General features: G+C 41.0%; 1 protein-coding gene across 4 annotated transcripts; it reads left to right on the top strand.

The window, feature by feature from the left end:
* Nucleotides 1-628: 628 nt before the first annotated feature.
* Nucleotides 629-12,766, top strand: adgrg7.1 (adhesion G protein-coupled receptor G7, tandem duplicate 1). Of its 4 annotated transcripts, XM_046840918.1 has the most exons (17): nt 662-760; nt 4,280-4,351; nt 5,980-6,129; nt 7,229-7,333; nt 7,650-7,747; nt 7,837-7,983; nt 8,071-8,162; nt 8,578-8,711; nt 9,058-9,210; nt 9,990-10,150; nt 10,242-10,403; nt 10,875-10,987; nt 11,078-11,400; nt 11,502-11,583; nt 11,721-11,879; nt 11,978-12,137; nt 12,520-12,766. In XM_046840918.1, the coding sequence occupies exons 2-17, from the start codon at nt 4,321-4,323 to the stop codon at nt 12,688-12,690; spliced, it is 2,241 nt and encodes a 746-aa protein (XP_046696874.1). In that variant the 5' UTR covers nt 662-760; nt 4,280-4,320; the 3' UTR covers nt 12,691-12,766. The 4 variants fall into 4 exon arrangements, 3 of the variants coding, with proteins under 3 accessions (XP_046696875.1, XP_046696874.1, XP_046696873.1); XM_046840919.1 differs by lacking the exon at nt 4,280-4,351 and having other exon boundaries at nt 629-760; XR_006924614.1 differs by lacking the exon at nt 662-760 and having other exon boundaries at nt 4,195-4,351; nt 11,985-12,137; nt 12,520-12,659.
* The last annotated feature ends 21 nt before the right edge of the window (nt 12,767-12,787 follow it).

Raw genomic sequence — 12,787 nt, forward strand, 5'->3', positions numbered from 1 at the left:
GTTGTACAGAATGTAGGGAATCAGATTTCTTACTGGTTTCACGTCACGCCCACGTGGCTGCAGGAACATGTGATTGCTTGGTGTTTTATAAACACACTGTACTTTTTATCTCGTGTATTTTAGACGCAAGTTTTATGGTATATATAAAATCGTATTCCGTCGGTATACAATACGAATTATTTGTAGCATTAATATGTCAGCAAAGGCGTCACTTTGTTTTGAAGTTGTGAAATTATTCGTCATACATTTTGGTCAGTAAATTTTGAGATGTATCCCTTAGTGGATTATAATCTCAGATTTTGGAAACAGAGATCGATGTGCAGCCTGGGGCTTTGGGCTTTTTTTTTTTTTAACAGCAGTGAATAGATTTTGTGAGTAATAAATGCATGTTCAAGAAGGTGTTAAAGAATTTAAATGAACTGAGCTGAAACGTCTGTAATGGATCTTTTAAAGGAAAAATGCTTTTAAACACGAGATGTTCGACGAAGGCACCGGGTTTGGGGGTGGGGGTGTTGGGGTTGGGAATGTTTCAGGACTTTGCCCATGTGTTCTGTGTTCGGAGACGTCTTTTCCTTTTCCTTTACATAAAGATTTGGATGTTTTATAGGTTCGGGACACAATCCGCAGGATTCACCCGCATTTCTGACAGCTATTGTGTGTGTTAATGAGTTGGGGTAAATGCCACGGCCTGGCGGGTGGACATGTCTGTGACTAAGGAGTCCGTCGCTCACTGGGACGTGATCACCATAAAGCCAATTAGGTAAGGGAAAAAATAATAAAATAAATCGAGGCTCTGGACAGTTTTCTTGCTTTGACCTCTCACCTAGCGATATTAATATTCATGTATATTAACGCCTCGGTTATCGTTTCCACGGCAACAGCTTATTAACATGACTCGACGTCTGTAAACGAATGAATTTTTCATGCTGTTGGACAGTCTGCAGTGTCAGTTAAAGTTCTCTGGCAATTATTAAGATTTTTTAAGGATTCTGTTTGATCCAAATTATGAAAGTAGAAGTGGATAAAAAGTATTGCATGATGTCATTTGATGAATAAATTAATACAATCAACTTCAGGGCCGTAATGAGCAAACTTCAGTCAAGTGTCGATGTATTTATATTCGAAACCGTTATCGATGTGCATGAATGCTTCTTTTCATAAGATTGTGTGTGCTGTCTGAACATCCCATTTCCATTTAATCCCCTCATTTGATTATTAATGAGCCGCACTCTTCCGGGAGGTTCCTCCGCTAGATTTAGTGGAGATTCGTAGAGATTCATTGAGCCAAGAAGTTTCACAAATGTAAAGTCAGGTTCTTATGTAGGTGAGATTTGGGTTGAGTTGAGATGAGGGTATTTTAACCCATGCAAAGCAGATCTTCACGGAGCTCGTTTTTTGCTCACTGTTGCCCACTGTCGTCATGAACGACTGTCGCTGATTGGCTTCCACCTCCCAATATGTGATGTCAAATCATGTTGGATTACCGAATCGATGAACACATTCAATTCATTTTAACAGCAAATAAAAGAACCTCCAATGGAAAAAAGAAAAAAGCAAAGCACAGAAATAAAGAAAAATATCATGTTCTATTTACTTCTACTGTAAGAAATATTGCTATGCACTGTTTAAAACTCCAGTTTTAAAAACTTCGGCTGACATTTGAGCGGATTAGAGCTAGCAGTGGTTTTGTTTTTTTTTGTTTTTGGACGAGCGCTGTAATCCGAACGCAAATTTGCGTTAAAAGTCGCCGTCTGCCGTCACACACTGTTCTCTGTGTGAACAGGCCTCGCTGAACAAACAAAGAACAGAACAAAACGTCAGGTGAAGCCTTTCCACACACACACACACACACACACACACACACACACACACACACACACGCACGCGCGGAGTGTGACGGCAGACGGTGACTTTTACCCAAATTTGCGCTAGGATTATCATAATCATACTCAGATAAAGACGCTCACATGAGAGACCGCACATTGGGAATATGTCGTGGTTGAATGAAGACACGGGTTGGCGAACCTGCAGCCTGCTCTGGCTCCGGGTTACTGATCAATTCAAACCCCATCACCGCCAAGATGCCACTGTTGGGCCCTTGAGCAAGGCCCTTAACCCTCTCTGCTCCAGGGGGCGCTCTGACTCCAGCTTCCTAGCAAGCAATAGGAGAATTTCGAATAGAGAACGAAGAGGAAGGAGTCGAACTCGCTATAACCCAGAGGTTATGTCTTGTTATAGGAATATTTCAATCCCCCAATTCATCTTTATAACAGATCTTCATCATCCAAGGTTTATTTTCCCCACTTCCGACCACGATACTGTGTGTTCGGGAGCTGCTTTTCGGCTCCTCACGGCTGTACAGAGTAACTATCCGTGTGATTGTAGCCTTTCTGTCTTCTCAACAGTCCCTGTACCTCAATTTAACGTAAAAAAAAAGGAAACAATGAGAAGAAACGTGCGTAACATTTTGGAGACACTTTTTAGAGATGTGTGTGTGTGTGTGTGTCAGGACAAATCCAGAAATAGCAGTGTGTGGACAGCATTTTATGGGTTTGCTGGGTTGATGTGTGTGTGTGTGTGTGTGTGTGTGTGTGTGTGTGTGTGTTTGACTGGATAATGGATTTTAAGAGATGCACTTACTCAAAGTATACAGTCTACATTAAGCTCTCGTAAAGCCTACAGTGTACACACGCCCGGCGCATACAGCCGTCATTAAGCTCCTGTAATGAGACCGGGCTTCCATCATGCATGTGTGTGTGTGTGTGTGTGTGTGTGTGTGTGTGCGCGACACGGAACGGTGCGTCCATAAACACGATGCCGAGGAAGCCCATCCACCGGGTACATATGTAAGAATCTGGATACGCGGTGTGCTGGTTGCCACGGAAACGCGCTCACGGGTTACTGAGGATAGATTAAACGGGATAATGTGTCGAGTGGATTGCGTTTCGTTGTGTTTCGAGCGTGCGTGGGTTTGATGCGCGAGTTAATTGAGTACAGGTGTCCTCGTTGCACCTGTGCGTGTGTTTGTGTGTGTTTTGGCGTACGTGCCCCTCCTGCCATCACGTTGCCGTTGCGATGATGTCAACCCATTAGCCTGGTGCTCAGCTTGTTTTCCCAGAATAAACCTGAAGATGATGGAGATTTTCATACCAGCGGTGCTGACCCGTGATTGGTTACGTCTTCTTCGCATATACACACTCACACACACACACGCACGTATGGGAGGCAGGAGGTGTCGATCACTAATGCGTGATAATGTTGTATAAGTGGAACGTCCCCGTTCCCATGTTGGGTCTGTGGCACGGGGTCGCGCTCCTTTCATCAGCGAGGACCCGCTCACACCCACTCCCGTTCAACCGCAAATAACTTCGCTTTACATCAGGATACGGGGTAATGTAATAATACATGCACAAATAATCACCCAGATGACGGCGGGGTCCCAAGTGACTCTGGTTCTTCTCAAGGTTCCTACCTCGTGAAGGAACCTTGACTCTCATTAGAGACAAGAGAACACAATATGTGATTGGAATCAAGTAAACACACACACACTATTTTTTTAAACGCCTGCTATTTTCACCCATTTGTGGTTCTTCCCCAAACTGGTGCCACACAATTGTATTGTTCGGATGCTACGGCATGTGAATTTCCCTTCGCTTGATCTAGGAGACTCAAACCTGTTCCAGCAAGATGATGTGCCCAAATCCAGCTCTATAAAAATCCATGGTTTGGAGAGGAAGGTCCTCTGCTCTAGACCTCTGGTCATGAACCCAATATAACAACGAATAGGAACGCTAGCTGCACCCCATGAACGCTGAAGGAACACAAATCTCCATAATATCTAGTGCATCTTCTCAGAAGAGTGGAGCTCATTACACAGCACACTGAGAATGAAATGTGGAATGGGATGCCCAAAAAGAAGCACATACCCATCTTACGGTCAGGTTTTCACCAAACTTTAGCCATCTCATTTATTCATTCAAAGCTGTTTGGCGACAATGTAAATTGTTAATAGCGCTAAGCAAATACCGTTGGAATGAAGCAACGATTTGAATAAAAACATCAATCTATTCTTCGTAAATAAACGAACTGCCCACTATAAAGCGTTGCCATTTCGAGTTTCGTTTTCGACAGAAATCTTGACATCTATTCAAATCTCAAACTGCGGCTTCCTGTACACAAACATAAAAAGCACAATCATCTCAGGCGTACACCTCTGCTACAAAAGAAAAATAAATGCAAATAGGATACAAGAGACGTCCTTACATTTGATGTCCCTAAGAAACGGTGTTGACGTCCAACCGTGGCTCGGTGTTGAGGATCATGGACCTCTGCTTGCTTGTTCTAGCTTTAGGTAAGTCATATTCCTTTATAAAATTACAATTAAAAAGTAGATGAGGTTTTGTTAAATGCAAAAAAAAATACAAATCTAAACAAGCTGAAAACATTTAAGCTAAAAAAAAAAAAGCATTTTCTGAATTGCACTAATAAATAGGCAGTTAGTGATGTAATATTTTGACTGTTCAAAACCCCAGCAAGTTATTCGACATCTGCAGATCCATATGATCTAAACTACACTATAATTGCACTATAGTTGCAATTGTTTTGTATACCTATGGCACCTTATATACAGAACACTCATCCCCACTTGAACTTTTCCAAAATGTTTAGTGTAAATAAAAGGATATAATCGGAATTATTAAATGATACATCAAGAATGTCCAGGTTTTTCAAGAGATATTCAAACCCTGACTGTTTAAAATATTTGGCGAAACACAAGTCGTTTGCGGAAGCATGGTGGAGGTTTGATGTAAAGTTGGAGCTGCATTTCTGCAAATGGAGTGGCAGATTTGTTTAGGATGAACGGTGTCCTCAATGCTGAGAAACACAGACAGGCGCATATCCATTACGCAGTCCCATCAGGGAGGCGTTTTCTTCTAGAGAAGAATGAGGAGTCCTGGAAGTAATAGTTTTGGCCCTTTAGAAAGACAGAAGGATTTAAGGGGGAGCCTACATCCATAGAAGATCTGTTGTTAGATGCCCAAGAACTACCTGGCAATTTCCTTTAAAAACTGTGCAAGTGAGGGGCAAAGGGTGGTCACACTAAAATATTGATTTGATTTGGATTTCTATTCTGGTCATTTACTTTCCATTTTGTTCATCGATAAAATAAAAAAGGAACTTCTACTTTTGATTCACGAGGGCCTAAAACATGTGCACAGTACTGTATATAATGGTCAATAAGATTGTTTTAAATGTCCTCAGAAAAGAAACCCTAATCTGTTTAGATCAGTCTGCTTTGTTTAAAAACACTACAATGTAACTAACAATGTTGCTTTTTTTTTAGACTTGGTAGCGTGCGCTTCGTGCAGCACGTAAACAATTTCTCGAAAAATTTCAATATGCAAAGTTGGAACTCTAGCCTGGGTTACAGCTCGCACCTGTGTGAAAAGGCAGTCTTCATTTCAACTAAACTTACCAGAGCTTTCAGAAGAATTGAATTTAAGACTGCTAGCTCCGCCCCCTCACCTACACCTCGAGATGAACGAGATGAAAAGCAGACCCACAGCCACATCGACAACACCTACATATACAATTCTGACGGCTAAGTCGACAAAAACAAATGAAACTGTGAAAATTTGTTGTTTGATTGACGTGCTACATGCTAAGCTTCGTAATCCACAATTGGCTATAAGTACTGGGACACCTGACTTTCACCGTAATAAGTTCTTCGCCAAAATGCTAGCACAATCTCGAGGAAAATAAACATGTACGTAATCGGTACGATACAGTAAACATGCAAAATCAGCGTCAGTTAACGCAGGATCGTGATTAACGGTCTGTAAGTTGACAAACCAATTTTCGAAACCCTTTTTTCCATTGTGATGATAAACGGAATGCGTTACTTTAAGGAGATAATGTCACAGGGGCAGATCTACAGGTGTGAAAGGCCTGGACTGCTTACTGCATGTTCATTCTTAGTTTCAGTAAATGCAGTGATGGCAGTGGGTAACAACACCACGGTGGCGACAAACTCGACGCTGACGCCCCTGCAGTGCCAAAACGGTGGTCGTGAAACGATTGGATTCTGCCTCTGCCCTGACGACTTCACCGGAGCTTTTTGCGAGTTATGTACGTCATTTTCCACACACAGTAGCTTTACCACACGAAAAGCCTCAGGCGCCAAAGGGGTCTTCACAACAGGATGTGTGTGATCGCAAAGATCTTTGGGAGGGTTTAGGAGCAACTCAAGAACTTTGAGGATGGATTTGGATTGTAATTAATGTCAGTTAGAAATACAAGTAGCGTGAACAGTTACTTATAGGCACATATAAATTGTACAACCTTTTTATTTCTGTTAGAACAATGTCCATTGTTAAAAACGCTATAAAAATCTTAACCTTAAAAACTGCCCTATTTAGACTAGTAAATATTAGGGATGTAACAGTGCACAAAATTCGGTATGTACCTCAGTTTTTAAGTCGCAGTCCGTTTGGGGGGGGATTTATCATTATTTATTATTATTATTATTATTATTATTATTATTATTATTAACATCAACGGTTTACATTTTAAATAAAATGCGTGGTTTAAATAACAAATAAAATATAGAAAAATAATATAGAATAAATCGAAATCGAAAAAAATATCAAACCAAATTAAATTGATTAAATACGTTTTTTTTTTCATTTAATATTACATTTTCAGATAAGTTCTACTTAACTGCTCTACTTATTTCAGCATGCTTGAACAAATGTCTGCATTTAAGGAACACAAAATTATTGACTAATTTATTCATTCAATTTATTTATTTCTCAATAATGTGGGACTGTCAGGCTTTTTTCATTGAAGCTGGACATAAAACACAGAGTCCATATCGCTAGACTGTTGCAATGACAGGAAGCAGCATCGATTTCGCGCATTAGCAGAACGAAACTGTGTTCGCGGGACGGATCGTGTCGTGGCAGTGACACTGCGCTCAAAGTGCGAGGCAGAGAACAAACAATCTTACGATCTGCCACTTAATATTTTCGTGAGGAAACTCAGATTGTAACTACATTCCGATCGCAAAAAAAGGATTGCATTTGATGCACCGTACTGAAAGTCCTGTACCGAAACAGTTCGCTACGAATACGTGTACTGTTACACCCAATGTACATTTATTAGTTTTTAATGAATAATAAAAAAATCGTACAGTGCTGCATGTTTTACATTTTGTCTTTATTCACAGCAAACTTCTGTCCTGAACAAATCGTTCAGAGCTTCACGTTTCCAAAGACGATTATTGGGAACGCAGGATATTCCAAAGAAAAGTGCACTCCAGGAAACACTAACGGTAAAGAACCTCAGTGGGCAAAAGTCTTTACTGCAACAGTTCTAAACTGATTTCATTGTGTTTTGAAATGTCTGAATCATCTAGAGAAGTTAGAGTTTGGATGATATTTGGTTCCTCACCATTTAAACAAGCACTGATGCTACCAATGGCTTCAGGTCTTCCTCTGTAGAATGGGGACAAGAATGACTTTGGCCCTTAATTCCTGCCTCCAGCTATTATTATTATTATTATTATTATTATTATTATTATTATTATCATCAGCACTTTATTTCAGCTTCATTTATGTTCCTCTCTGTGTTTGGTTTGGACCACGTAGCCGGATTTTCAAAGGCCACCGCTTGGTGCCAGAACGGAGCTTTCACGGTACCTCAAGAGCTCGACTGTAGCCTGACGCTTAACACCATCGATACCGACGTGAGTCGATTACCAACTGAACACAGATATATACAGGTTTTTTTTTTTAAAGTGTTTTTGACTTTTGTTTTTGATTGATTTGTCTGTAGCTTTCAAATGCCACACCTGCGGTCAAGCAAAGATTAGCCTCCAACGCCCAAATCCTCACATCTATACCAGACAAGCTGACCACGCACAACATCAGCACAGCAGCAAAAATAGTCACCAATCTGCTCATGTCCAACGAATACAGACAGGTACATTTTATTCGATTTTTACCTCAGATTTTATATCGAATTTACCTCAGGTTTTACCTTCAGTATCAATTTTTCATCCGCTGTCAGGATCTTCACCTCCCAGCCATCATTACAGTCAGCCAGCTTCTTAACACTCGTGTGGAGCAGTTTGATGACATCACTACTGATCCCATCAACAAGTATTGATTTCATTCATTATATACCGAACTGAGCGTTACTGAGGTGAAACGTTAGCTACCTGAAGTTGTTGTTAGCACTAAATTATTACGGAGATGTTCACTGGGCATCTTGTGGAACGAGAGAAAGCTGTTAAATGTTTTTGGGAGCGTCGTTTTTCGCCCTAAATTTAGAAGGTGGAATAAACAATTGACTATTAAGGGAGCGACTGTGGTGTAAAAGTGTAAACAAACTAGTTTTTCTGTGGACTTTACATAACTTTAATTGTGAAAATGAAACTTTTATTAAAACATGTTGTAAGTATACATGCTCAGAATGTGTAACTCTGGTCAATGTCTTGCTAAACCCTCCATCCGTTTCTCTGTGTGTGTGTGTGTGTGTGTGTGTGTGTGTGTGTGTTTATTCATGTCTCCACAGTCTCACCCATTTGTTGCCATTGTTTTCCGTAATGCAGAACAATAAAGAATTGGTCAACATCGTACAGCCCAACATCGCCATCCAATCGCTCCGCCTGTCCCAAAGTTCAGAAATCCAAATGACCCTGTATTCAGGTTTGTTTGGTTGGAGAACATCTCAGACTCTCTTTGCCCTCTGCTCAACTCTGTATCCGTTTACACAACATCAAGCACAAATTACAGCACTTAAACATCCCTTATTGATCCATTTTCCTTTTCCATTTGCTGTGGGTTTTTTTTTTTTAATATAAAATTCTCTCTCAAAAAAAAAAAGCAGCTGTGGCAGGTTTATATTAAACAGTCATCGTTTCTATAGTAACAACTACGTCACTACAACTACAAACCAGGTTTATATGCTGTTTTTTTTATTCTCTCCGATATGAAATTATTTTCTGCAATTTTCTCATGTCATTGTGGTACTCTTTTGAAATCTTTTCTGCAGCTTTAAATAATACCGACCAACAAAGTGTACCTTCAGGGAAAACCACATCCTCAGGCATCCTGTCAGCCAACAACATAAAGCTGAACACCAGCTTCGAACCTCTTGATGAGCAGTTTCCCATCGATTTCCAGGTCAACGTCAAGCTTACAACAGGTAGCAAGTTTCACAGCAGTGGTTCCTGAATCGATTGCGATCAGGATAAATCCATGAGGTTCACTGTGCACGAGACAATGCTGGGGAAATGTGATTTATTTGGTTTGTGTGCCTTGTATTTAATTCAGTTCAACTACATAACAATGAATATTGAATCAAATCAAATTTAATATAAATTGTAGGGTCAGAAATTATTTAGCCAGTGGCAACAGGGGCAAGGAAAAACTCCTCGCTCAATTTATTTCCATTTAATAAGACTGTAACTTCACTACATTTTAAAGTCAAATATTGCACTTATTTGTACTTACTCGACTACATTTTGCAAAATCGGTCATCCTTTTAATTTATGAGCGGATAAAAACGTAACTGGTGAAACACTCAGCAATCAGTGTCTTTCAAACAAGCTCTGTTTTGAACTCGTCTTAATTGGAATCTACATACAGTTCAGCGTCGGTTTTAGAGAAGAAATAAACGATGAAAGAAACTCCAGACTGGAACTCGCCACCACACACGTGACCTCATTTACGCGATTTATTTCAAAGTAGTTGAAAAGTTTTTGGGTTCACGATAATTGTAATCGAAATAAGTGTTTGACTTATTATTTTTCGTTCTATTAATAGATCAGAACATTACTAATTATTTATAGAACATTAGAGTTTCTCACAGATTGAGTGCTAAACGCTTGGTGCTAATTGTAAGCCAAAACTCCAGTGTACTCATGCATCCACAGCATGCTTCAATTTTCCATGATTGTTCTCTCTGCTGTTCCTTACACACAGAGAGCAAAGGCATCGGCGTCGGCTTGGTGCTGTACAATAACGATCGGTTCTTCAGATCCCAGGTCTTCCACCCTTCTTCGGTCTTCAGAAGAAGAGTCTTCATGGGACACATTGATAAAGAAAATGTCCTCGACTATGTTAAGTTCACTGTGATGGACCAGGTACGAGACATCTACGACAATAAATCATTCAGAGTCAGTAGGAAACTTTTCAAACTTCCTCAACCTCGGCCCGTGTGGTTAATCTTTGCAGAACAGGTCTGTTATAAGGGTCCGTGATTTCGCGTGTGTGTTTTGGGACTACAAGAAGAAAGACTGGAGTACAGAAGGATGCGAAAAAAAGGTCTCGGTTTACGGGAGACGGACCTGCAAATGTATCGGCAACAAAAACTTCGTCAATTTCGCCATGTTGATGGTAAGACGCGAGCATGTCTTTATATCAGCGCTCATGTAAATATGTTTTGTGGACACCTAAACATAAGATGTAAACATATTCACGGTTCTAATAAGCTCCACTCTTCTGGGTAGATGTTCCACTCGATTTTGTGGAGATTCAGGTACTGATGTAGATGAGGTGAGGAGGCCTGAGGTGCAGTCAGTGTTCAAATTCATTATAGGTTTGCTATAGAAGGAGATCTTCCACTCTACACCATGTTAAGCATATCTTAATGGTTCTCCTAGTTTAAGTGAAAGGAAAATATCATGCTAGAGCATCCAGAGACGTCCTATATAATTGTAGGCCTCCAAATGTGTCAGTTTGGCAAAGAAACGACGTATGGTTGGAAACGTCAGGTGTCCCGGTAGTCTCGCTAAACTGTAAACTTCACAGTGTCGAATCTAAAGCTTGTGTTCCTCGTTGGTCTATAAATTGTGTGGTTCTTTGCAGAGTTTCCAATCAAACCCTGAAGTCATCGAGGCCTTAAGCATGATCAGTATAATTGGCTGCGCTCTGTCTGTCACGGGTTTGGTCATCACGGGGATATTCCAGATCCTGACCAGGAAAGTGGAATTAATGCATATATGAAAATATAAAAATAAAATCGAATGTCACAAGGTGCATAGTGCTTATTATTTATTCCCAACCCTCAGAAAATCAAGGAGATCCAGTCCTACCCTACTGATGGTCAGCATCTGCATCTCCATGGTCATCGTCTACCTTCTCTTCATCTTCGGCATTCAAAACTCGCCTCCCATTGAGTATACTGTAGAGGAGAACGTCGTTCCTGAGTCCGATTTCCCCCTGGATCCGGACGACGGGCCGTGCACGATGTTTACCGCTCTCCTCCACTACTTCCTGTTGGCGACGTTCACCTGGAACATGCTGTACGCCGCGCACATCTTCCTCCTGATCAAAAACACGATCGCGAGGCTGCCACGATACTTCGGCATCTTGTCAAGCGTAGTGGGCTGGGGTGAGAGAACAGAACCTGTTCATGCGTACTAAATCATACTGAGGACTTTCAGACAGAGCTGAAGGACTTGGGAGGTTTGAATTCTTCATCTCTTTCTCCAGGTCTTCCTGCAGTGGTCGTTGGAATCACGTTAGGAATCACGTACCGGGCCGAAAATCCTTTAAACTACAGACAGAAGGCCATGTGAGTGAGCACGTCACACTAGTACATTACAGTCGCCTTACCTCACCACATCCATAAACCTCCTCCTTGGTTTTCCTGTTTTCTTCCTTCTTGGCGGCTCAATCTTTAGCATTGTGTGTGTGTGTGTGTGTGTGTAGGTGTTGGCTAGCTGCATTGGATCAGAATGACAGGTTTGACATGTTGAAGCCCATGCTGTGGGGTTTCCTGCTCCCCGCTGCTGTCATGCTCCTCTTTAACATTGCAATAGTCTGTTACTTCTCATACATCACCTGCAGGACCAACCCCAACCTCAACAGGTGTGTGTGTGTGTGTGTGTGTGTGTGTGTGTGTGTGTGTAACTAAATATAACATTATGCGGCTATCAAGGTAGTTATAACGTGACGGTTGTTCATAGTTCACAGGTCACACCTTTACGCAACAAAATGCTTAGCTGCCTGTCCATAGCCGTGGTGCTCGGACTGTCCTGGGTCATCGGCTACTTGATGCTCCTGGAAACAAAACCCATCATGCACACCATCCTCAGCTTCGCCTTCTGCCTCTGTAACACCACGCAGGTGTGTGCATTTTTTAATCTTACTGTGCAAAAAAACCACCTGGGTTTTACCCCAGCGTTGAATTGTCGTGAATTTTATAAGGCTGGGATGAACGTAAAATTCATGTACAAAAGGTGAAAAAGCTACATCTAGCCCTGCCCTTACATTTTCATAAAAGGCAAAGAAATGCCTAAATGGTCAAAGACGCTCCCAATAATGCAACTCAGCCATCGCAGAGCATCAGCTACTGCAGCGACACGTTAATTCTAACTCCATCCTCCTGTTATAGCATGCCATCACTTTGCTTCTTTTATCTTATTTTTTTATTTTTAGATTAAGTTTAAAAGTTCTTTAAAAATGTACTAAAATAAACCTGTCGTCTGCCTTCTTCTCTGTCCTAAAGGGCGTCCAGATCTTCGTGTTGTTCACCTTAAGGACGCCGATTTTTAAGGAGAAAGCCCTAGCTTGCTTCAAGCTCATCAGAACTCCTGTTCTGGTCAGACACCGGCAGACGTTTGAGCTGTGGGGCGCAGAAAATACTCATCAGGAGGAGAGCTACAGAGCCATTGACTAAAAAAAATTTTTTAGCATTGTAGAAACCTAATTCTGATATATAGGATTTATAGAATAAATGAATATCCTCAGAATAAAGAAAAATAAATTCATTGACT

The sequence above is a fragment of the Silurus meridionalis genome, chromosome 26 (assembly GCF_014805685.1).
Source record: "Silurus meridionalis isolate SWU-2019-XX chromosome 26, ASM1480568v1, whole genome shotgun sequence".
NCBI classification, from domain to species: domain Eukaryota; kingdom Metazoa; phylum Chordata; class Actinopteri; order Siluriformes; family Siluridae; genus Silurus; species Silurus meridionalis.